The 24,205-nt window shown below is 37.0% G+C and overlaps 1 protein-coding gene across 1 annotated transcript in view; it reads left to right on the top strand.

Moving 5' to 3' along the window:
* Window positions 1-24,205, top strand: part of LOC105695190 (gamma-aminobutyric acid type B receptor subunit 2) — a gene marked incomplete at its 5' end in the record, with an annotated part of 103,689 nt that overhangs the window by 5,686 nt on the left and 73,798 nt on the right. Inside the window, one exon of the mRNA XM_023432490.1 lies at window positions 23,483-23,658. Coding sequence (XP_023288258.1) covers window positions 23,483-23,658 — 176 coding nt within the window. The remainder of the gene's footprint in view (window positions 1-23,482; window positions 23,659-24,205) is intronic.

Here is a 24,205-nt window from a genome sequence, read left to right as displayed (position 1 = left end):
AGCTGATGAGGTTCATTAAGTGTACATGTCGCTGAAATCCGACCGATTATTACTTGCTATTAACTCATAAGGAGATTATGCAAATTCAAGGGACGGAATTTGCAATACGTACAAAGAACTTGAATTCAAGAGCAGAACATTTTTTAAGAAATTCGATATTTTTCACATTTAATAAATACAAAATGATCTTAAATGCGTCAAATTGTGGCAATTGCAATTATTGTATAATTTCGTGGCATTGGTATTACTTTAATACTGACATTTAATAAATACGAAATGATCTAAAATTCGTCAAATTGTGGCAATTGCAATTATTGTCTAATTTCGTGGCATTGGCGTTACCGACTTAAAAATACACAATTAAACTAATAGTTGACATGTCGATAAGTTCATTTGTCAAATTGGAAAAAATCAATTATTCATGCGGTTTGAGTCTTTTAATTTGTACAATGTTAATTGATTTTCCATGATATGTTCTCAGGTTAATTATATAAAATTACGCGGGGTCAGTTAATCGATTGGTTATATTATATATATTTGTAACATTGAATTGGATACTACAATACAGGACAATTAACCATTACGCAAACGCATTCGTAATAATTTATAATTTGAGTACACATCTATGTGATGAATTATGATTGCAAATGATAATTCGGGTAATGAAAAGACTGAGATTTTTTTACATGCATGGATGCGTATTTTACAGTAAACAATTATGTTACAATTTTTCTAAAAATGACACGTCTTCATTTTCAATCTTTCATGGCATAATAATTGTATTTTACTTGTCTAAGAGAATTTCTTAACATTATATTCCGAAACAATATTTCCAACATTTGTCTTCAAATAAAATTAAATTGCTTTAAAAAAAGGAAAAACCAGTCTCATTTCTATTCATTCTGAATGTGAAAATGAATTTCATATTTTTATGAATGTTTATACTCAAATCTTTGTTCAAAATCCCTAAAAGGAATAATTAAACAAAAAAACATCACCTTTGATTTCATCTAGTTCAAGGATTACAGTCCACGACGAAATGAATAAAAATATTCCCTTTTAATTTCCTCATGTGCCCAACTGACCGTATATAAAAATCCTTGTTAATTGGTTCATCAAATTTTGAAATCTGTCAAGTACTACTCATCTCAGCTGGTCTGGTTTAATTAGAAAAAAAGAAGTTAACAAAATTTAGTTCACAAAAACATTCACATTTCCATCGCAGGCGAAATAAACATTTCAATGTAATTATATTTGTTCATACATAATGAGGGGATTATTTAAAGTGGATTAGGATATTAGGGAGGTTTCGGATTTTTTCGAAAAAGCGATCAGTGATCAATCTCAAAGAGCTCAGCCAAGGTCTTCTCATTAAGGGAAGTTGGTATCCTGTCTGGGAAAAAGTTATTCCTCGGCTCTTCGGAGGAACTTTATCTGCACAATTTCGAAAGTATCGGGCAACTTCTTATATAAAAAGCCCTTCCTTTTTGTTTTTCCCGCGCCTGCCGCGGAACTTTTTCTTTCCCATTTCTATCACCTTTTTTGTAACCAACGACACACCCTCCACCCTCTCGGCTCGAGAGAAAGGTTATCGCAAACTGTCTTAAAAAGCCTTCCCCAGGTGGCTGCCCATTAAAGAAGAGTTTCGTGTCCTGTCGGAAAAGTCTAAGATTCTTCTTTTTCCATTTCGACTTTACCTCTGGCAAGGAAGGCATCTCTCCGATTTGATTTCTTTTATAATATGTTATAGTAGACTAAAAACTAAGCGACACGTATCTTTTTTTATCTGCCATTAAACACTTTAAGGGGGTGAAACCACCATTCAAAGTAAGGTATGTGAAGGGGCGATTTGGCAGTTTTACCCACAAGAACATAATTTTTTTAACCAATCCACCTGGAAAAGCTTTCTCATAACGAGAAATGAAAAATATAAATTTCTCAATTAAAAAAAAATTAAGGGGTGAGCCACCCCTAAATATGATTACGTTCATGCAAAAAATAGTCAAATTCAAGTCTAAAAATCTGAAAAAAATTTCGTCCAAAAAAAAAACGTTCTTCTACAGCGTGTTGATTGTTTATAATATAAATGAACCCAAAATATGAACGATTAATACATTCTTCCACATCGTGTTGATTGTTTATATTTTATAATTTGAAATTGTAAAAAAGAGGATGAGTAAACTTTAAACTCCAACGTCAAGTCTATTTACAAATGAGACCATGACTTAATATAATAACTTGGAAGCCTCAAAGGGGTAAAGTTGTAACAGAAAATTAATTTGTTCTACCTTTTACAAAAATCCTCCGTTTTTTGAGTGCAAGAGAAAGGTTATCATAAACCGTCTTAAAAAGACTCTCCAAGGTGGTCAGCCATTAAGGTAGAGAGCTTAATGCCGTGCCGGAAATGTCTGAGGATTTTTTTACTCCGACTTCAGCAGTACTTCTCTTGCACCCTTTAAAGCTTCTAAAGGCGCTCTCGCATCGTTAGAGGCGAGCCAAATTTAAAAGGAAGGATCGCAGGAAGAAAAGGAATGACTCCAAGTATAAGAAAAGCCATGTCTTAACTTCGGGCCGATCCTTCGGGACTTATTCCATCGACCTGCACGTTCTGGTGTTCCCACCGGCAGATATATTGGGTTGTTCGGAAAGTAATTTCGTTTTTTCATTATGAAAATGAAAGACGATTTTCTTATAGCGAATAAATATTTTATTGAATTATATATTGTCCATTCCGGTCCAATACCTTTTGCCATCTTTCTGGCAGTAGCATGATTCCACGCTCATAAAATGTTTGGTTTTTGCTGTCAAAAAACTGATCCAGGTGATTCTTGACCTCCTCATTTGAAGTAAAGGTTTTACCGTCTAACAAATTTTGTAAAGACCGGAACAAGGAATAATCAGAAGGTGCCAGATCTGGAGAATATGGTGGGGGTGGCAGTATATCCCATCCAAGCTGTAGAAGCTTTTGGCGAGTTAAGAAACTTGTATGAGGTCTCGCATTATCTTGGCGAAACCCTACACTTTTCTATTCATCAATGCTGGTCTCTTCCGTTTAAGTGAATCATTCAATTTGTCCAGCTGGGGACAGTACACTTCAGAATTGATCGTTGGGTTGTTCGGTAGAATCTCAAAAAAAAAAACGATTCCTTTGAAATCCCACCAAACAGATACCATCACCTTTTTTTGATGAATTTCGGCTTTCGAAGTTCTTTGAGCCGGTTCAGCTTTTTTACTCCATGATCTCTTGCGGGTAACATTGTCGTAGACAACCCATTTCTCGTCCCCAGGGATGATGCGCTCAAAAAATGGATCATTTTCTTGACGTTTGAGAAGCAAATCACAGACGTCAATGCGATGACACAAATTTCTTTCTGTAAGAACACGAGGAATTCATATGTCGAGCTTTGAGATTAAACCTAGGCGTTTCAAATGATCACGAACGGTCGAATTCGATAAATTTAATCTCTCAGCGATTTCACGAGTTGTTATTCGCCGGTTTGCATCAATTAATGCCTTTATCGTGTTTTCATCAGCTTTAAGTGGCCTTCCAGAACGTGGGGCATCTTCGATATCAAAATTGCCGGATCGAAATTTTGCAAACCAGTTTTGACCCTGGCGTTCCGTCAATACATCTTCTCCATACACGTCCGATAATTTTTTTCTTGCTTGAACAGCATTTCTACCTTTTCGATAGTAAAAAAGTAAAATATGCCGAAAATGCCGCTTTTCACTTTCCATATTTGAAAGGGTACCAACCAAAAACTTCTGCGTAGAATCGATCAAACTTTTTCACAAGTGAGCCTTGCTAGATCAGCTGTCAAAGTATATAATGATTATGCGGCTTAAGTGTGAAGTTGGCCGTGAACAAAAAAATTAAGTCCTCTGTTTCCTGAATTTTTTGTAATTACATATTTCTTTAGAATTATATTTCCGTTTTATAGTTTGTGCATGAAGTAAACATTGCTCCTGTCCCCCCTGCTCATTTCCCCTTCCCAAAATACTTTATATTTTATTTTTACAAGCTTTTCAAGTTATGGTGGGCCTTATTACCTCAAGGTACCTTAGACTCTTCCTAAAACCTGGTTTAAATTTTTATTACCGTAAGAGCGAAGATATTTGTAACTAGCGCAATTCGGGCTCCTTATCAACAGGATACCGTGTACGTAGCCATGTTTCCGTATGTCCATGACCCGAATGTCGAGAGTAATCTCCCCGACGGCCATTTGACTTCTGAATGTCTAGGTAGAATCGGGCTCCGCATTTTTCGGTCCGGAGGCGACTCGAGCTCTAACTTGACAGTTCTTAAGTTGACTGGATTGTGGCAGTGTGAGAGCACCCTAAGAGGAACTGACGTCCCACGTTTGACTTCTAGGACTTGGCTCGCCTCGGGCTGAGTATAAGTACGTACATGTACGTATATGTACGTATATGAATGTATATGAACGTATATGTAAGTATATGTACGTACATGTACGCATATGAATGTATAGGAACGTATATGTAAGTATACCAGTGTACTTTCGTGCCTCTTCTAGCGATGGAAAAATTCATGCAAGGTGAAGTGCGAGCTTTGCTTCCTCTCAGGGTTGAAACGAGAATGTAAGAAGCCTCGGTCTAGATTTTGATGTGCTTTGCCCGATCTCGCTTCCTGACACCCTTCGGAACTCGACTCGAACCGAGATATTGAGGTCGTTAAGGTGAAGTGAAACACGTCGAGGAACTTGATCAACGTCGACAAAGATTTTTCTAAATGCCTACGTTGCCGACGTTCGTTTTTATACTGACAGCTGGGTTGAATTATATTGGGTATTGTACCAAATGGCATACTCCACCTGTCGTTTTCGTACAATAATTATAAAGAAATCGAAGTAAAACTCCAGAAATCCTCTGGATTCATGCTTTCTGGGGCCCTAATTGACTGCGGAGGGACCCCCTGCGCCATCTGTGATTTCCAGGTCAATTAAATTTTCACTCCGAGACCTCGTATTCCCATCGTTTTAGCATAGAAGCGCATACAACACTTTTTTTGCCTTTATCCCGTTCAAATACGAGTTTATCGATTACCAGAGTGTTCTAAATTGTCGTAAAATTGACCTGACCCTTTCGATTCTCATATCAGAGCCTTCGATAATTGTATATTGATCGAAATATGAGAGCTCGACGCCATTTTGGTTCTGGTCTGGACTGAGTTAAAAAGTTTTTTTGAAAAATCCAAATTTTGAATGTCTCAGGACAATTCTTAGATGATCTGGAGTGATGTGTCAAAGTTTCGGACAGTTTGGTCTAATACCCTTAAATAAAAAAGTGTTGTATTCGTATCGACTGATTGGAAGGATATTTCACTTCACCTTAAGGTGAAGTGAAACACCCCAAGGAAGAAACACGTTCCGAAGAGATCAACAGGAAACGAGATTAACGACGAACAATCGTTCCATTCTCCTTTAACTTCGAGGGGCATCAATTGTAAACTTGCACCCCAATATCCGACATTCAATTGCATCCGCTAATTTATAGTAAATCGAACGATAAACTGCATTCCAGTTATAAAAACATTATAACGGCGGTGTTAAATTGTTTAGTTCATCGGCTTTTTATCCCATAGGGGGACAAAAGGTTAAAAGAAAGTGATAACAAAAAGAATTCCGAAAAATTCCGACGCCCTGAAGACGTCAGCAGGAAACGAGGTTAGCAATGAACGCTTTCCTCTCAAAATTATTCCTTTTCCTTCAAAATCGAGCGACATCGACCGAAAACCTGCACCCCAATATCCGACTTCCAATTGCACCTACTAATTTACAGTAAATCGAACAATGCGTTCCTGATGGAAAAAAGTAATAACGATGATAGACTGTTCAGTTCACCCGTTCTTTATCTCATAGAGTAACAGAGGGTTAAAAGGAAGAATCGGTAACGAAAAAAAATCCAAAAAATTCAATCGCCCGGAAAAAATCAACAGGAAACGAGGGGAGCGACCAACAATCGCTCCCTTTTCCTTTAAAATCGAGGGACATCAATTGAAAACCTGCACCGCAATATCCGACTTCCAATTGGATCTACTAATGTAATTTGTTCGATTTACTGTAAAGTAAATTATTCGATTTACTGTAATGTAAATTGTTCGATTTACTGTAATGTAAATTGTTCGATTTACTGTAAAGTAAATTGTTCGATTTATTGTAAAGTAAATTGTTCGATTTACTGTAAAGTAAATTGTTCGACTTACTGTAATGTAAATTGTTCGATTTACTGGAAAGTAAATTGTTTTATTTACTGTAAAATAAATTGTTCTATTTACTGTAAAGTAAATTGTTCGATTTACTGTAAAGTAAATTGTTCGATTTACTGTAAAGTAAATTGTTCGATTTACTGTAATGTAAATTGTTCGATTTACTGTAAAGTAAACCGTTCAAATTGTTCGATTTACTGTAAAGTAAACCGTTCAAATTGTTCGATTTACTGTAAAGTAAACCTAGTAAAGAAAAAGCGTTCCTGATGCAAAAAAGTGATAACGATGATAGATTGTTCTGTTCACCGGCTCTTTATCTCATAGGGTAACAGAGGGTTAAAAGGAAGAATCGGTAACGAAAAAAATTCCGAAAAAATCTATCACCCGGAAGAAATCAACAGGAAACAAGGGGAGCGACCAACAATCGCTCCCTTTCTCCTCAAAATCGAGAGGGGATCGATCGAAAACCTGCACACCAATATCCGACTTCCAATTCCACAGTCGTGCAAAAACTGCCAACAAAGCGCGCTCGTAAACCGAAAGACAAAACCCGTAGCCCCGACATGCAAGGGAAGGAAGCATCCCGATTCAGCTGCAACGCCATTGCAAGTGCAGGGACCGCTCTCAATACAGTTCACCGTCTACTTTTGCACTTTTCCGAGGAACAGGAAGGGCGCTTTCGAGCGGGCAAATCGATTCAATTTTGCGCAAACGCATTCGCACCTAGGTGCTCGCGCACACAGAGGAGTGCTCGTTGTCCGGGGCATTAAAGCGGCGAATGTGCGGGGAGGTAATGCATGTATGAACCGTCGAAGATGTAATCAGGTTTAATTAAAGTCCCGTGACCCAGAAACGGTTATATTAATCCGAAGCGGTGGCTTCGCACGTTCAGCGCGACCTCCGTCGATGCACCAAAGAGAGTTCACCGAGCCTTTGCATTGCCCTGTACAGCAAATTTGAGACACCGAGCTTTTGGAGTTTGTCCAAAGAATTAGGGGGTCCCACATGGAATCGATTCACGGTCTTCAAAGAAAACTCCGCCGGATGGTTTCGAAAGGCCATATTTGCTGACGCGAGGATCATTTTCGCCATTTTGTTCTATTGGTGGTCGCCGTGTTGGTTATAGTCCATGATAAATAAATAAATTTTGGGTGAAAGATGACATTGCCTGAGTTTCAGGACCTAGTTTAGGGCCTCCATATTCACGTTGTAATGATTGTAAGAATCGCGGCCGGTCGCAATCGACACGGCACTGTGTAACCAGGAAGGTGAGCGCTTGGTAGAGGGGACTCATCCTTATATTACTGAAATCGCGGAATGTATCTCTCCCGCTTCCTGGATCGCTAACCGCTCAATATCCGCCCTGGCGATGACCAACGTCGAAGCCGAACCTGGGGATCGCTAGGCGCCGACATTCACCGATGACCTGAGATCCAACCGGCTACCGAGGACCAACTTCCTACAAAGCAGGGCTTCCACGGGCCGATGCCAAGACTGTCGTCACCCTAGGGGACTCTTGGAAATCGGCAAGTCCACTAGCCCAACCAAATCCCTTTGTATAATCGGAAGGCAGAGCGCTTGGTAGAGGGGATCCATCCTTATATCACTGAAATCGCGCAATGTGTCTCTCTCGCTTCCTGGATCGCTAACCGCTCAATACCCGCCCTGGCGATGACCAACGTCGAAGCCGAACCTGGGGATCGCTAAGCGCCGATATTCACCGAGGACCGACTTCCTACCAAGCAGGGCTTCCAAGGGCCGGAGCTCAGACCGTCGTCACCCTACGGGACTTTTGGAAATCGACAAGTCCACTAGCCCAACCAAATCCCTTTGTATAATCGGAAGGCGGAGCGCTTGGTAGAGGGGATCCATCCTTATATTACTGAAATCGCGGAATGTATCTCTCCCGCTTCCTGGATCGCTAACCGCTCAATACCCGCCCTGGCGATGACCAACGTCGAAGCCGAACCTGGGGATCGCTAGGCGCCGATATTCACCGATGACTTGAGATCCAACCGGCTACCAAGGTCCGACCTCCGACCAAGCAGGGCCACCAAGGGCCGATGCCAAGACTGTCGTCACCCTAGGGGACTCTTCGAAATCGGCAAGTCCGCTAGCCCGACCAAATCCCTTTGTATAATCGGAAGACGGAGCGCTTGGTAAAGGGGACCCATCCTTATATTATTGAAATCGCGGAATGTATCTCTCTCGCTTCCTGGATCGCTGATCCCTCAATACCCGCCCTGGCGATGACCAACGTCGAAGCCGAACCTGGGGATTGCAAGGTGCTGATATTCACCGAAGACCCGAGATCCAACCGGCTACCAAAGACCGACTTCCGACCAAGCAGGGCCACCAAGGGCCGATGCTAAGACCGTCGTCATTCTACGGGACTCTTGGAAATCGGCAAGTCCACTAGCCCGACCAAATCCCTTTGTACAATCGGGAAGGGGTGCGATTGGTAGAGGGGACCCATCCTTATATTATTGAAGTCGCGGAATGTATCTCTCTCGCTTGTCAGAATTGACCATGTGTATAAAGCTGGAATTTCCATTTTAGCACAATTCAATAAAATTTGTTGCAAAATTTGTTGCTTATTCATTGCTACTTTGTTGCACAAAAAAAATTTGTTTGCTCTTATACTTTTCCGAAAAATGGTGGCGATGTCAGCTTTATATAAATCTAGCACTGCCACAATAAAAAATAATTATTAAGTAAATGTTCATCGATTAATTATATTCGAAAATTTATTGCTAATTAATTGCTCGCAGAATAACCAAATTTCAATTTTTTTGCTCACCTCTAAAAGGGTGAATCGCGACCCCTAGTGATGATCGCAGGACAGAAACATGAGAAACATGGGAGAATCGAACTATTTCTTCACGTGGGAATTAATTGCTAGTTAATTGCTCCGAGAAGTACCAATATCCTCGTAAAAATACAATTTTCAAACCTACATTAATTAGCGATTAATTCCCACGTGAACAAATAGTTCGATTCTTCCATTTTTTACGTGGCCATTCTGGGGCGACATAAGAGGGGTTGGCCTACCACCTTATGGGTTGTGCAAGAAATTCGAAATTAGGTTCTGCTAGGAGCAATTAATTAGCAATTAATTCCCACGTGAAGAAATAGTTCGATTCTCCCATGTTTTTCATGTTTCTGTCCTGCGATCATCACTAGGGGTGGCAATTCACCCCGTTAGGGGTGAGCAAGAAAATTGAAATTTAGTTTATCTCCGAGCAATTAATTAGCAATAAATTCTGGTATATTATTCATCGATGAACATTGACTTAATAATTATTTTTTATCGTGGCAGTGCTAGCTGTATATAAAGCTGACATCGCCACCGTTTTTCGGAAAAGTACAAGAGCAAGAATTTTTGTCTTGTGCAATAAAATAGCAAGAAATTTGTCATAAAATTTCATTGAATTGTGCTAAAGTGGCAATTCCAGCTTTATATACATTAATTGACTCGTGTTGAGAACCCAAATATGTTGAACCTAACACCTTTGAAGGGTCTTTTTGGCATTTTGAAAGGCGTCTCTGGCGAGTGGAGAAACGCGTCGCGACGTAAGACTCGCGTCGGGGCTTTATGAGGTTTTTAATTTAGTGTCCTTGCACGCTTTATTGTTGGTCATATTCTATGCCATTTCCCAGGCCGTGGTTGCTTCATATTTCGCCCAGTTATATCACTTTTATGCGCCCTCCAGGACGCAAGGGGACTTATTATGCAGTTCTCATTTTCGCCCTGCTATGGGCAAGCTTCGTCCTTCTTTGGCGCCTCACTTTTCAGGACTTTCCTGTAATTTTGAAGCGTCCCACAGGACGGCCAGGAACCTTTTCCACCACGCTTCGCCACCTTTTTTGCGTTAATTAATAATAAACACCCTTACGCGTAACCTCTCGTGCTAGGGAAGTGGCAAAGTAATTATTTCTCTGTCGTTGGAGTGACGCTAACTGAAAAAGTTGATCCTAAATTTCGTTCCATTACCGAGACATTGCGGGGAAAATGTGATGTAGATGACCTAGTTGTAAATAATGAAATGAGGAAAAGTATGTTTGTAATTGTTGAGGGCATTTCGGTGCCTAATTAACCATCACATATAACTGCGATTTCTTCTGTCTTTATTTATACTTAAAAATAATGATGAAAATGTGATGTAGATGACCTAGTTGTAAATAATGAAATGAGGAAATGTATGTTTATAATTGTCGAGGGTATTACGGAGACAAACTAGGTGAAAATAATGAAGGAAGGAAACGTACGTTTGCAATTGTTGAGGGCATTTCGGTGCCTAATTAGCCATCTCATGTAACTGGGATTTCTTCTGTCTTTATTTATACTTAAAAATAATGATGAAAATGTGATGTAGATGACCTAGTTGTAAATAATGAAACGAGGAAAAGTATGTTTATAATTGTCGAGGGTATTACGGAGACAAACTAGGTGAAAATAATGAAGGAAGGAAACGTACGTTTGTAATTGTTGAGGGCATTTCGGTGCCTAATTAACCATCACATGTAACTGCGATTTCCTCTGTCTTTATTTATACTTTATTGTTAGTTAATAGGAGCGTTGATCTTGAAACCCTCGGCGGATGTTTAGAAATTCATATACATGCGCGAGTTTAGTTTAAAAATAGGTAATGCCCTAATTTTGGATAGGCAATAGTGCTTAAATGGGATACTCAAAATTAGGTATTGTTTTGATTGGAATTAGTTACCTATTTTAATTTGAATTACTTTGAAGAACTCGCTTTACAATGTTCTCTTCATTCCTTTAAGGTCAAGAAACGAAGAAAGTGGAAGCCAGAAGACATGTTTTTCGTAATGTCCTAATTTGGGATAGTCAATAGTGCTTAATGGGATACCAAAAATTAGGTATTGTTTTGATTGGAATTAGTTCCCTATTTTAATTTTAAATTACTTTGAAGAACTCGCTTTACAATGTTCTCTTCATTCTTCTAAGGTCAAGAAACGAAGAAAGTGGAAGCCAGAAGACATGTTTTTCGTAATGTCCTAATTTTAATAGTCAATAGTACCTAATTTCGGATACCCGAAATTAGGCCGAAGTTAAGACCTTTGCTTCACACCAAACAAAGCAATGACTAAAAAAAATGTTTTTTAATTCGTTTCTTTACATCAGATGTTCAACATATGTTATTTATAGGAGGAAGCAAAGTAAAGTCCTTAACCGAAGGTTTAATATATTGAATTCTACCCATTGATAACAAAATGGTATCCGAAATATGGGTATTCTCTATGTAGGTCCTCTTTACGAGGAAATCCCGACCCGACGTAGAAATCGGAAACGCGTAACAAGTGAAACACGCGACATGTAGTAAATTTCACGGAGTTCACATATGACTAAATATCGATTCCAGTCCTCGAGGATGTTCCTGCAGTTTCTGGAAAGGTTATACCACCAGGATGCTGCATACGGGCAGGATCGATGTGACCACCCCTCGAGTCAACGCGTGCAGGTGCAAGTGCACAAGTGCACATATGCCCCTACATGTCACTTGTGCAGGTGCAAGTGCATATATGCACCTACATGTCACTCGTACAGGTGCAGGTGCACACGTGCACATATGCACCTACATGTCACACATGCAAGTGCACATATATACCTACATGTCACACATGCAAGTGCACATATGCACCTACATGTCACTCGTGCATGTATACAAGTGCACGTCCGCGGTAGATTCTGAGCATACCGCAATAACTGTCGGTACAAGCGGTCCACTAATGAAAACGGATCCCTATACTTGTTGAATACGTTGACTCGAGGTTAGAGAAAAGAGACTGCGGTGGAAACGCAAAAATTGAAAGGAGGGTGCTAGTAAAATGAGGCAATATGATTGTTAAAATATAAATATTATTTTATCAGCGTATTTCCCACTGAACACCAAACCTAACAGTTACGTAACTTAAAACTAACAAATAACATTACGTTTGTTACAATATAATAACCTGACAGTTACGTAACTTAAAACTAACAAATAACATTACGTTTGTTACAATATAATAACCTAACAGTTACGCAACATAAAAGTAACTAGTTACGTGACATTTGTTACAATGCAGGAACTTAACAGTTATGTAACACGGAGCTAACAGGTTACATAACATTTGTTACTATTATATGTATATAAATGTAGCATAACTTTGTTACTCTCATCTTACATTATGTTACTGTCCTGATATTACTGTGTATATGCAGCACATATTTGTTACAAAACAGAACTACATTGGTGCTGACTGTCATTTATTTTATTACATCATCGTCATAATTCATCATCAAATGTCATAAGATTAATATATGTCGTATTTTGTTTACTACTCGTATAAAAAAATGCGATTTTAATTCGTACGCGCATATACATTATCAGTAATTGTTTGCTAGTCGAATGAAATCCTAATTGTCTTTAAGTAAAATCAGATAGTTTATCATTACATAATTTCATTGAAAGTCTGATTTGTCATTTAATATCTACCTATTGTCAAGTACTAAAAAATAATAAAAAATAAAAAATTCTATAATTTTGGATAAAATTGCGTGATATTTTTTATTAAATGTTTGAAAAATTAATATTATTTTAAGGTAACTGAAATTAAAACATTAATATAACATGTTACCTTACCGAGTGGAAAATAATAACTAACATCTAAATCCATGTTAGTTTTATGCTACATAACGCGTTAGTTTCGAGAACGTAACATTTACCAAACAGTTATATAACAGTGTTTACTGGGTAGAGCCGTCAATAATTGTAGACTGATCGAAATGTGACAGCTTGACATCGTTTTATTTTCAATTATTTTTTGGTACTTGACAATATTTTGATTTTAAATGACAAGTCAGACTTTCAATGAAATTACGTAATGATAAACAATCTGATTTTACTTAAAGACTATTATGATTTTATTCGACTAGCAAACAATGACTGATAATGTATATGCGCGTACGAATTAAAGTTACATTTTTTCATACGAGTAGTAAACAAAATATGAGATATATTAATCTTACGACATTTCACGATGAATCATGACAATAACGATGACGATGATGTAACAAAATAAATGACAGTTAGCACCAATGTAGTTCTGTTTTGTAACAAATATGTACTGCATATACACAGTAATATCAGGACAGTAACATAATGTAAGATGAGAGTAACAAAGTTATGCTACATTTATATACATATAATAGTAACAAATGTTATGTAACCCGTTATCTCCATGTTACATAACCGTTATTTTCCTGCATTGAAACAAAAGTCATGTAACTAGTTAGCTCTATGTTACGTAACCGCTAGGTTATTACATTGGAACAAACGTTATGTTATTTGTTAGTTTTAAGTTACGTAACTGTTAGGTGTGGTGTTCAGTGGGTGATTAAGGAAGTTAATTGTCCTTTTTTAATCCGTAGATTATTTCACTCTGTCGCAATACTCCACAATGAAAAAACTTAATTAAACGTAATTATGTTGAATCCTAAGATGAGATTACTTCTTAAGCAATGCGCAATGCCCAAGAAGTTGGATGTGGTAAGATTAGTTTTCGAATCTGCCGAAAACAAAGTCGGAACTTTACGGGCGAAGCTTTCCGACAAAGCTCCGCAACAAGGGCTACGCCGGAAGAGTTTGGGAAATAAGTTCTCCCCCGTGAAACGTAATCCTCACTTGGCTTTTATTGCAATTCTTGGAATTTCACACGGATGGGGTTCCAGAGTTCTCATTTACGAACATCGGGGGAGTAAGGAGTCTGTAAACAATATACAAAGAGTACGAGGACAATTAAAGCAATTATTTATTACTGAAATTCGTAGTAATCAGTAATATCGAAAGTTATTTGAAGAAAGATCCTCACTTGGCTTTTATTGCAATTCTCGGAATTTCACACGGATGGGGTTCCAGAGTTCTCATTTACGTACAGGGGGGAAGAAAAAAGTCTGTAAACAATATGTAAGCAATCCGTGGGCAATTAAAGCAATTATTTATTACTGAAATTCGTAGTAATTAGTAATATCGAAAGCTATTTGAAGAAAGACCATCATTTGGCTTCCATTGCAATTCACGGAATTTCACACGGATGGAGTTCCAGAGTTCTGAGTTACGAACATCGGGGAAGAAAAAAGTCTATAAGCAATATGTAAGCGATCCGTGGGCAATTAAAGCAATTATTTATTACTGAAATTCGTAGTCATTAGTAATATCGAAAGCTATTTGAAGAAAGATCCTTACTTGGATTTTATTACAATTTTCGGAGTTTCAAACGAGTGGAGTTCCAGAGTTCTCATTTACAATCATCGGGGGAATAGGGAGTCTGTGAACAATATGTGGGCACAATGTGCAATTAAAGCAATTATGTATTACTAAATTCGCGGTAATTAGTAATATTGAAAGCTATTTGAAAAAAATAAGTTGTTTGGACGTTATTGTCTCGTTTTTTTATTTCAAGAAGGAAGGACCATTTTACAAAATAGATTGCAATTCCTGAAAAGTGTAAAAAAGGTCCGAATGAGGTAAATGAGATTCTGTCAAATTTCTTTTCAGGTATTCTCGAAATCACGAGAGGTTATGTTTTCGCAAAAAAAATTAAGAAACCATGTTACCGCTAGCCTGAAAGTAATTCGAAGTTACTTTAATAATTTCTAATACCTTCTGATTAAATGTTCGAATTCATCATCTTCTTCCTTTTTAAGGATATTCGTATAAATTGTATTTTAACGTCATAAATGTCATTATTCCACGATTAGGAAAAATTTATTGTTTGAGATAAATTACAGGAAAATTATTTATGCACGATATTGAAATAATATTACCAATCTTTCAGCCTAATCTAACTGAAATCAATTCCTTAAGGTGAAGTGAAACCCCCTTCAAATCAGGCGACTCGAATACAACACTTTTTTTTAAGGGTATTAGACCAAACTGTCCGAAACTTTGACACATCACACCTGATCATCTAAGAATTGCCCTGACACATTCAGAATTTGGATTTTACAACAAAATTTTTTAACTCAGCCCAGACTAGAACCAAAATGGCGTCGAGCTCTCATATTTCGATCAATATACAATTATCGAAGGCTCTGATATGAGAATCGAAAGGATCAGGACAATTGTACGACAATTTAGAACACTCTGGTAATCGATAAACTCGCATTTTAACGGGAAAAAGGCAAAAAAGTGCTGTATGCGCTTCTATGCCAAAACGATGGGAATACGAGGTCTCGGAGGGAAAATTTAATTGACCTAGAAATCACAGATGGCGCAGGGAGCCCCTCCGCAGTCAATTAAGGCTCCAGAAAGCATGAATCCAGAGGATTTCTGGAGTTTTACTTCGATTTCTGTATAATTATTGTACGAAAACGACAGGTAGAGTATGTCATTTGGTACAATATCCAATATAATTCGACACAGCTATCAATATAAAAACGAACGTCGGCAACGTAAGCATTTAGGAAAATCTTTATCGACGTCGATCAAGTTCTTCGACGTGTTTCACTTCACCTTAAATTCAATTTAACTATTTTACATTTTCTAAAATTACTTCATTTATTCGTAATTGTCAGAAATCTATTTAATCTATTGTCAATCCCATAAATTCAAAATGGTGTTTAAAGTGATAACGCCTTTCCACGTTATTCATATCCAATATATTGGTTATTACAGCATTTATTATTACATTTGATCCTTATCATTACGTAATGTTACGTTTTCTCGATCTCCATGCGTTTCATCTTGATCATTCTCGTCTTATAGTAGGGCGTGGAATTATCCACCATTATCATAGCATCGAAAGAGGACAAGGAGGTGGATTTCCAGGTCTCTTGGGGAGGGTTAAACTTAATGCGAAAACCTTGTTTTTTCATCGAACCCACGCGTCGTACTTCCGGATATACAGGGAAAGAATAAATAAGGATGTTCGGCCTCTTTCATGCCGTCCCGAGTTTTTCTTTCTCTTGCTTCTCCAAGTCTTATTCCTCGCACTGTTATTTTGCGTTCTGTTTACTAGACTCCGGCCTTAATTTGTTGTTTTCTCCTTCCGGCCTCTTCAAAAGAATTGGTAAACAGTCCTAAACAAAAGATTAAGGTGATATGAAAGATTCGGCCTATATATCGATATATAGGCTGACTCATAGGCTATATATCGATATATCTATATCGATATATCTGAGAAGTCAAATCGTTGGAAAAAGTATTCTCCGAATTGGGTGTACCGATACGTTCCAAATTTTACCACGTGAATATGGAGGCACTAAAGTATGGTAGCTCCTAAAACTCATGAAATTTGATTTTTCATAAAAAATTAGTTTACTATCATGGACTAGAACCAACATGGCGTGACCTGCGTATGTATTCAATGTTTCACCCTTCTTGGAGGCTTAGAATCGAAAATAAAGAGTTTCGGGATTTAACACGAACAATTTAAAATATCGTAGAAATGGAATATTACAGAGTCAGATGGGAAAATATGGAAAATATTTTCACGAACGATTGCAAGAGAATGCTTGTCTCGGGACTAACGCGTGGTTTTATGGAAATGGAATATTATAGAGTCAGATGGGAAAATATGGAAAATACTTTTACCAACAATTGCAAGAGAATGCTGGCTTGTCTCGGGGCTAATGCATGGTTTTAGAGCAAAAGATTTAGTTACAGCTAAACGTCACAGATGGCGACGTTGGTTCTATACAGTCATTAGAATAATGAATTCCCGGGATTTCGACGGTTTTACGTCGATGTCTTCATCATTACTTTTTTGAAATGACATATGGAACGCTGCAGTTCGTATAATTCACAACGTAGACTGTAAAAGACTTTAATATAAATATAAATGTCGGTGACGTGACGCGCCAGCTTACATTACCACTTGAGTATTCAAAATGACGTTAACACCAAAAAGTGTATTGATGAATTATAATTTATCGACCTCGATTAAATTTCTCAGAGCCTTTCATATGATCTTAAATCGAGGAACGGATTCTTGAGCTTGAGAGGGCACTATAAACTTTGATATTCTGTTCATAACGATAGTTAATCTACATTCGTTTTAGAAATAAGCAAAAATAATTATTTCAATGCAAACATTTTGTTATATCGTGTCCATCTTAGGCGACGAATAATTATATTTGAATTGACTTTAATTTTCTATTATTANAAATGATACGAAAAAAAAAATTCGATTAGGACGAAGTATACAAAAAGTACTTCAATATAGATTTTCTATCGACCTTATTTCGTAGGTTGTAATTAAATGATATTAAAACAAAATATATACGACAAGGACGAAGTATACAAAAAGCACTTTAATATAGATTTTCTATCGACTTTATTTTATAGGTTGTAATTAAATGATACAAAAAAATATTCAATAAGGATGAAGTACACGAAAATTGATGAGTAATATTGAATAATTATACTTTTAATACATTTGTTAATACAATATGAATGTAGGATTTATGTCCACATGCAGTACATTTTAACAATTACAAAGAAACGAACATTTCAGTCCACACGCAGTATATTTTAACAATACTTAAAATAGTTATGAGCTCTTTTTACTCATAAAATCAAGTCCATCCACATGTAGCACCGATAGGTCAGTTTTATTTTCGAAAAATCACTGGAAACGGATGACCGTAAAATATAGTGCCATTATTCATATTATAGTAATAAAATACCCTGGTTCTGTTTTTTACAGCTACTGGTTCGTTGGAAAATATTTCGTTCCTCTTGAATCTCTTTTTTTTAGAGATATCCGACATTTCCAAAACTGCGTACGAGTAAAGTGTTCGACTTACCTGTAAACAAAAAAAAAAGAATGACATCAATATAAATATATGTTAATAAGTAATAATTAGTACGTGATTTTTCTAATTTTACAAGACATGAATTGATACACTCGTTTGCATAGCGACTATCTTTTTTCTTTTTAACAAAGCATAACATTTCTCCAGCGCAGATTTTATGAAGAAGTAAGTTACAAAATGGACCGGAAATTGTTGCAATCGCGGCAATTAGTTTTCACTAAGGGCAGGGATACCGCATTAGAAGTACATATGTATTGTAACGAGAGTGCCTACACTTTTAGGAAGGTACATAAGGGGGAGCTGAGAAAAGGAAGTCGGAAAAAGCGTGAGAAACGACGAAAGGTTGAGTGGTAAAAGGAAATGCCGGAAAAGGTTTACGGTCATTTCCGCAAATTACTTCCACCGGGAACCCAGTTATTTAATATGTTCGTTTGCTTCGTTTATTTGCCAGTAATGAGTGCGCAAAACTGGAACATTGCTTCCTTTAATAATAATAATACATGCAATACTCGTTACATACAAATTAATTGTCCATTTTATTATATATCCCAGATTCAAAGGGCCTTCCTAGTGTTCACGACCTAACAGTAAGGTTATGTACGTAAATTTAAAGAGAAGAAACTATACGTCTCATTAACTTGAATCTTTCAAAAAACGTTTAACTATATCATAAGACTATTCAGTCTTTTTTTCAGGCAAAAATATTGAATTGTTCCAATGTCATACGGAATTTTCTGGAGTCACTAAACAAAAACTCTCCTAGTGTTCACGACCAAAAAGTAAGGCGATTTAAGTAATTTAAAAGAAAAGAAAGTATAAGTCTCATTAATTTGAAACATTCAGAATACATTTACGCGGAAAATCGTGTCGAGTTGCCGGTTTGTCAGGGCAAAAAATTCCTCGAGTGCAAAGGGCTAATATGTACTTCTATGTAAGGATACATGAAATATTAAAACATTAGTTTTAAACGTTAATTTGTACATGCAATTGTTTTAAGTTTGCTAGATGAAATTCACCAAGTACTCAGAAAATTGTTTCGAGTTGCTGGTTCGTCCGTGCGAAAAAAGACTCGAGTGCAAGGGCTAATATGTATTCCTATGGAAGGATACATGAAATATTAAAATATAATAGTTTTAAACGTTAATTTGTACGTGAAATCATTTTAATTTAGTTGGATGAAATTCACCAAGTGTGCGGAAAATCGTCTCGAGTTGCTGGGTCGTCCGGGCGAACAATTCCTCGAGTGCAAAGGACTAATATGTACTTCTATGGAATGATACGTGAAATATAATAATTTAAAACGTTAATTTGTACGTGAAATCATTTTAATGTAGCTGGATGAAATTCACCAAGTACTCGGAAAATCGTCTCGAGTTGCTGGGTCGTCCGGGCGAAAAAAGGCTCGAGTGCAAAGGGCTAATATGAATTTTTACGCAGCAACGTATATTTATTCGCATAAATATGTAAATTTACTAGGTAACCTGTAGATCTAGGTACATGGTAAAGGTCTTACACGCCACGAGAAAAATTACAACGTAATGTTACATTTAATTCAAGTAAAAATGCAGCAATGCAGTAAATCTACAATGTCACAGGCATTTATACATTTGTCCATTTTACGTTTTTTTATGTAAAACTTCAAATATATAAGGTGTAAAAATGTATGTAAATTTCCATCGATATTTTTCAGTGTTGGAAGTCTCTTCATGCGTACATGTACAAACAATGGCGCGTTCGTAAATCAGGCAAACTTGGGGAAGACATTCAGAATTGTCATGGTACATAAATTTTCGCAGCAGGTGCAAAATGGCCGCCCAAGATGCGAGGTTCTCGTAGTTAATAATGTAAACTTTTGGAAAAAGCCTTCAGACCCCGCACTTTCTTCCCATAATAAATATCCGGAAAGAAGGAAGAATAAAGACGCGTCATGAACTTGTTCCCAAATTATCAATCTTCTTCCCTCACCGTGAAAGAAAAATGTATTTACCCGCTTACAAGAAAATGGAAAGGAATATGTATTTGAAAATAGAAAAATGACGCGTTTAAAGTACAGGTATATAAATATCATTGTGAGTCGTAAATATCATAGTGATCATCGTATCATAAATATCATAGTGATATTGAAAAGTTGTTGACCCTCTTTAATAGCATTTTTCAATATAGATTTTCTATAGATCTTATTTCGTAGGTGGTAATTAAATGATACGAAAAAAAAAATTCGATTAGGACGAAGTATACAAAAAGTACTTCAATATAGATTTTCTATCGACCTTATTTCGTAGGTTGTAATTAAATGATATTAAAACAAAATATATACGACAAGGACGAAGTATACAAAAAGCACTTTAATATAGATTTTCTATCGACTTTATTTTATAGGTTGTAATTAAATGATACAAAAAAAAAAATATTCAATAAGGATGAAGTATACGAAAAGTACTTCAATATAGATTTTCTATCGACCTTATTTCGTACGTTGTAATTAAATAATAAAAAAAAATATTCAATAAGGATGAAGTACACGAAAAATACTTCAATATAGATTTTCTATCGACTTTATTTTGTAGGTTGAAATTAAATAATATAAAAAAAAATATTCGACAAGGACGATGTATATAAAAAGCACTTCAATACACATTTTCTATCGACCTTATTTCGTAGGTTGTAATTAAATGATGCGAAAACAAAATATATTCGACAAGGACGAAATGTACAAAAAGCATTTCATAGCTTCGCCGGAGTTTTGATTTCTCTCGATTTTGACGTTAACACCGATATAGAATGTAATTAGGACGAAGCCTAGAATGGCTTTGAGTGGAAGATTTTTTTTCTCTTTGATCTCCAATTGGACCAATCCATTCTTCCTCCATTCCCTCCATTCTTGTCGACTTTGCTTCTCATCTGACCTGTTCTATGACGACTCGATCTTCGCCGAAAGGAATTTCAATTTTATAAATCCTTACACCGGAAAGAATGGGTCATTTTCAAGTGGTCCTTTGAAGGTGCTACCAAATTTATTCATCCAGTAAACTACTACGAAAGTAAAATGAAGCGTTGAATAAAGTTCACACGAAAGTTTTAACATTTGTACTTTCTTTGAAAAAGAAAGATTGAAAAACCTTTGAACTATTCAAATTCAGCATCGAAGAGATGTAGGACAGATTTCGTTAACCTGATTCAAAAATGTGACTTTTTTTTTATGGCATTCGATCATCGATTTTTGTATATCCACTGAGAACAAAAATTAATTGGACGAAAAAAAGGATTTCTTAGTATAGCACCAGAGAAATATCTTGTAAATTCAAAGAATAATTATTCGACTTAAATGAACAAAAATGAATTGTAATTCCCAAGACATATTGCATCCCGTTTATTTGAGTTTGAGTCAACTAATCAGTCTTTGAATTAACTAAATATTTCTTTCATACTATTAAAACAAGTATTACTATTCAATGAAATATTTCCCTGGTTTAATGCAATGTTTTTTCTCAGTACAGGACCAATTTTTCTACCTAAAACTGTTATTACTGGAATCGCAACTCAGTGTTTTACGACAGAAATGAAATTCCGATATCATATACATCAGATTGGTTTAGATGGTGTTCAATTGGTCGTTCAAATGTGTAATTAGTATTTATTCAATCAGCTAACTTATCCGGAAGGAAAATAAAGCACAAAAAGTTTACTCGATAATTTTTATCTTTGAACTTTCTTTGAAAAAAGAAAGGTTGAAGAACACTTGGACTGTTCACTGTTCAATTTTGACGAGATGTGAGAAGAGAGTTTGTTCAAATTTTTCTAAGTTTTACGTGATTGGTTCGTTGGCGGAGATGCCCAAAAATGTCGCCTCCCATGACTTCGGCAGCGACGGTAGCAAAAGGGTAAACAGGTCGAGTACAGTCTGACCATGCCTTTGTAAGATCACGTACCGTCCGAGGGTATTTTTTATGATCTTGTTTACCCAAACCCTTCGCGAAAGTTCGGTTCCTTCGCACAAAGGCAAACAACATTTGGCGGCCAAATGCACACCGTGAGAAAGCGGAGAAAGTCAAAATTCCCAAGATGGTACGAGGTCTCGTGAAGTTATAACTATGTACTCTAATTAGGGTAAGTCCGGGATATATGGACCACCGGTATAGACGGAGTAGTCGAATATTTGGCTGGGGCGTCACAGCAGCGCTGCAGTCGTTGTCTGAAGTTGTTCTTCTTGAGTAGACGGAACCACGCTTAGTTTTGCTCGTGAGTTTCATGCGTATTTTAGAAGAAAACTTTGTTTATTTCTTTTGGTGAGTTGAAAAATATTTTATACTGGATTTATTTGATATGTGGTTAAGTTAGTTTAAATGATTTAGACGTAAGATCAATCCTATAACTCAAGTGTATACTTGAGTACAATCTTTACCTAAAATGGCATGCCGGTAGCGTTGTTTGTCTGGACGGGAAACTGGTCCATCTATCCCCGACAATTGGGATAGATGGACTACTTGAAAAAACCTGGGATAGGCGGACCATATCTCCTATTAGGGCTTTACTTTCTATATAAATGGATATATGGATGAATGGATGGATGGATGTGCATATAAATCAGACTACCTATATTTTCTAAGTATATTCACTATCAAATTTACTTATCCTTTTTCAAATAGTTTATAACTCTATACTAATCACTTTTCAAGCAGTTTATAACTTTATACTTTGAAATAAACAATGTTTATACCTTTGATAACATGTATTTCTTGTGTTACACCCTGATTTAGTAACGTATACCAGAGGTCCATCAATCCCTAGGAGGTGGTCCATCTAACGCGAGTACCCCCGGGATAGATGGACTGCCGAGTAAAAAAAAAGAAAAAATCATAACTTCAAGGGTGATTAGTGTAACAGCTGGGGAAGTGCTTACAATTGTTCAAGGTCATATATACATATTATAAAAAAATATACCAAATCCTAGACATTGCGAAGTTTCAGTAAAAAATGACTTTAAAAAAACATGGTCCATCTATCCCGGACTTACCCTACTACAAGCATTTTTCTTACGGACGTAACAGGAGTGAAAATTCAGCTCGCCAGAAAAGCATCTTACTTATGCCCTGCTCATCTATAAAACAATATCCTGCTCGCTTCGCAGCCCCTGGCGAAACAATATCCTGCGTTGCTCGTCAAAGATCCTCTCAATCGCCGCAGCGAACAATAATGTCGGGAGCAAAGTAATATCCGAGGGACATTTATTCCCTGGAGACTTAAGTCTCACCGGAGAGCAGACATGAGAGATATCCTTAAGCTTTCCTTCGACAGCTTTCCTCCTAAGCTCCGCTCTAAGGACGCCTCGAGGATCTCGCTACGAGGGGAGCTCTCGACCGGTGTACAAGGACACACCATAAGAAGAAATTCGATGGCTTCTTGTCGACAATGGCCTTTTTTTATACTTCCAGGCTCATAACAGACTGGTCGCCGACCTGGACGACAATAGGATGGAAGTCGTCGAGACGCAAAGCTTCGCCACCGAGGTGACTTCGGCCCTGGAGAAGCTCAAAGGAAAAGATGTCAGGATCATCCTTGGCAACTTCGACGAAATGTGGGCGCGCAGAATCTTTTGCGAGGCCCACAAGTAAGAACGAATACTCTTCTCTGCTTTGTTGATAATTAGTACATTCAACGTCACGACGGTAATAGGTAACGGACATGCGATAAATATTTTTCAGGACGTATAACGCGCAATTACTTGGATTTGCACGAGTGTTAGTTTTTATTGGTATTAAGATGATGTGAAAAGTGCTGAGAAATTTAATCGACGTCGATATATTATAATTCATACCCTTTTTGGTGGTAACGGAATGTTGAATACTCAAGTCGTAACATAAGCTGGCGCGTCACGTTACTCACATTTATATTTATATTAAAGTCTTTTACAGTCTAGGTTGAGAATTATACGAACTGAAGCGTTCCATATGTCATTTTGATAAAGTAATGATGAAGAGATCGACGTAAAACCGTCGAAATCCCGGGAATTCAATATTCTAACGACTGTCTAGGACCAACGTCGCCATCTGTGACGTTTAGCTGCAACTAAATTTTTTGCTCTAAAACCACGCGTTAGCCCCGAGACAAGAATTCTCTTGCAATCGTTGGTGAAAGTATTTTCCATATTTTCCCAT

The sequence above is a fragment of the Orussus abietinus genome, unplaced genomic scaffold (assembly GCF_000612105.2).
Source record: "Orussus abietinus isolate OABI.00-Male unplaced genomic scaffold, Oabi_2.0 scaffold269, whole genome shotgun sequence".
In the NCBI taxonomy this organism is placed as follows: Eukaryota; Metazoa; Arthropoda; class Insecta; order Hymenoptera; family Orussidae; genus Orussus; species Orussus abietinus.
Note: the sequence above shows the minus strand (reverse complement) of the source record. Positions and strands in the feature narration are given on the sequence as shown.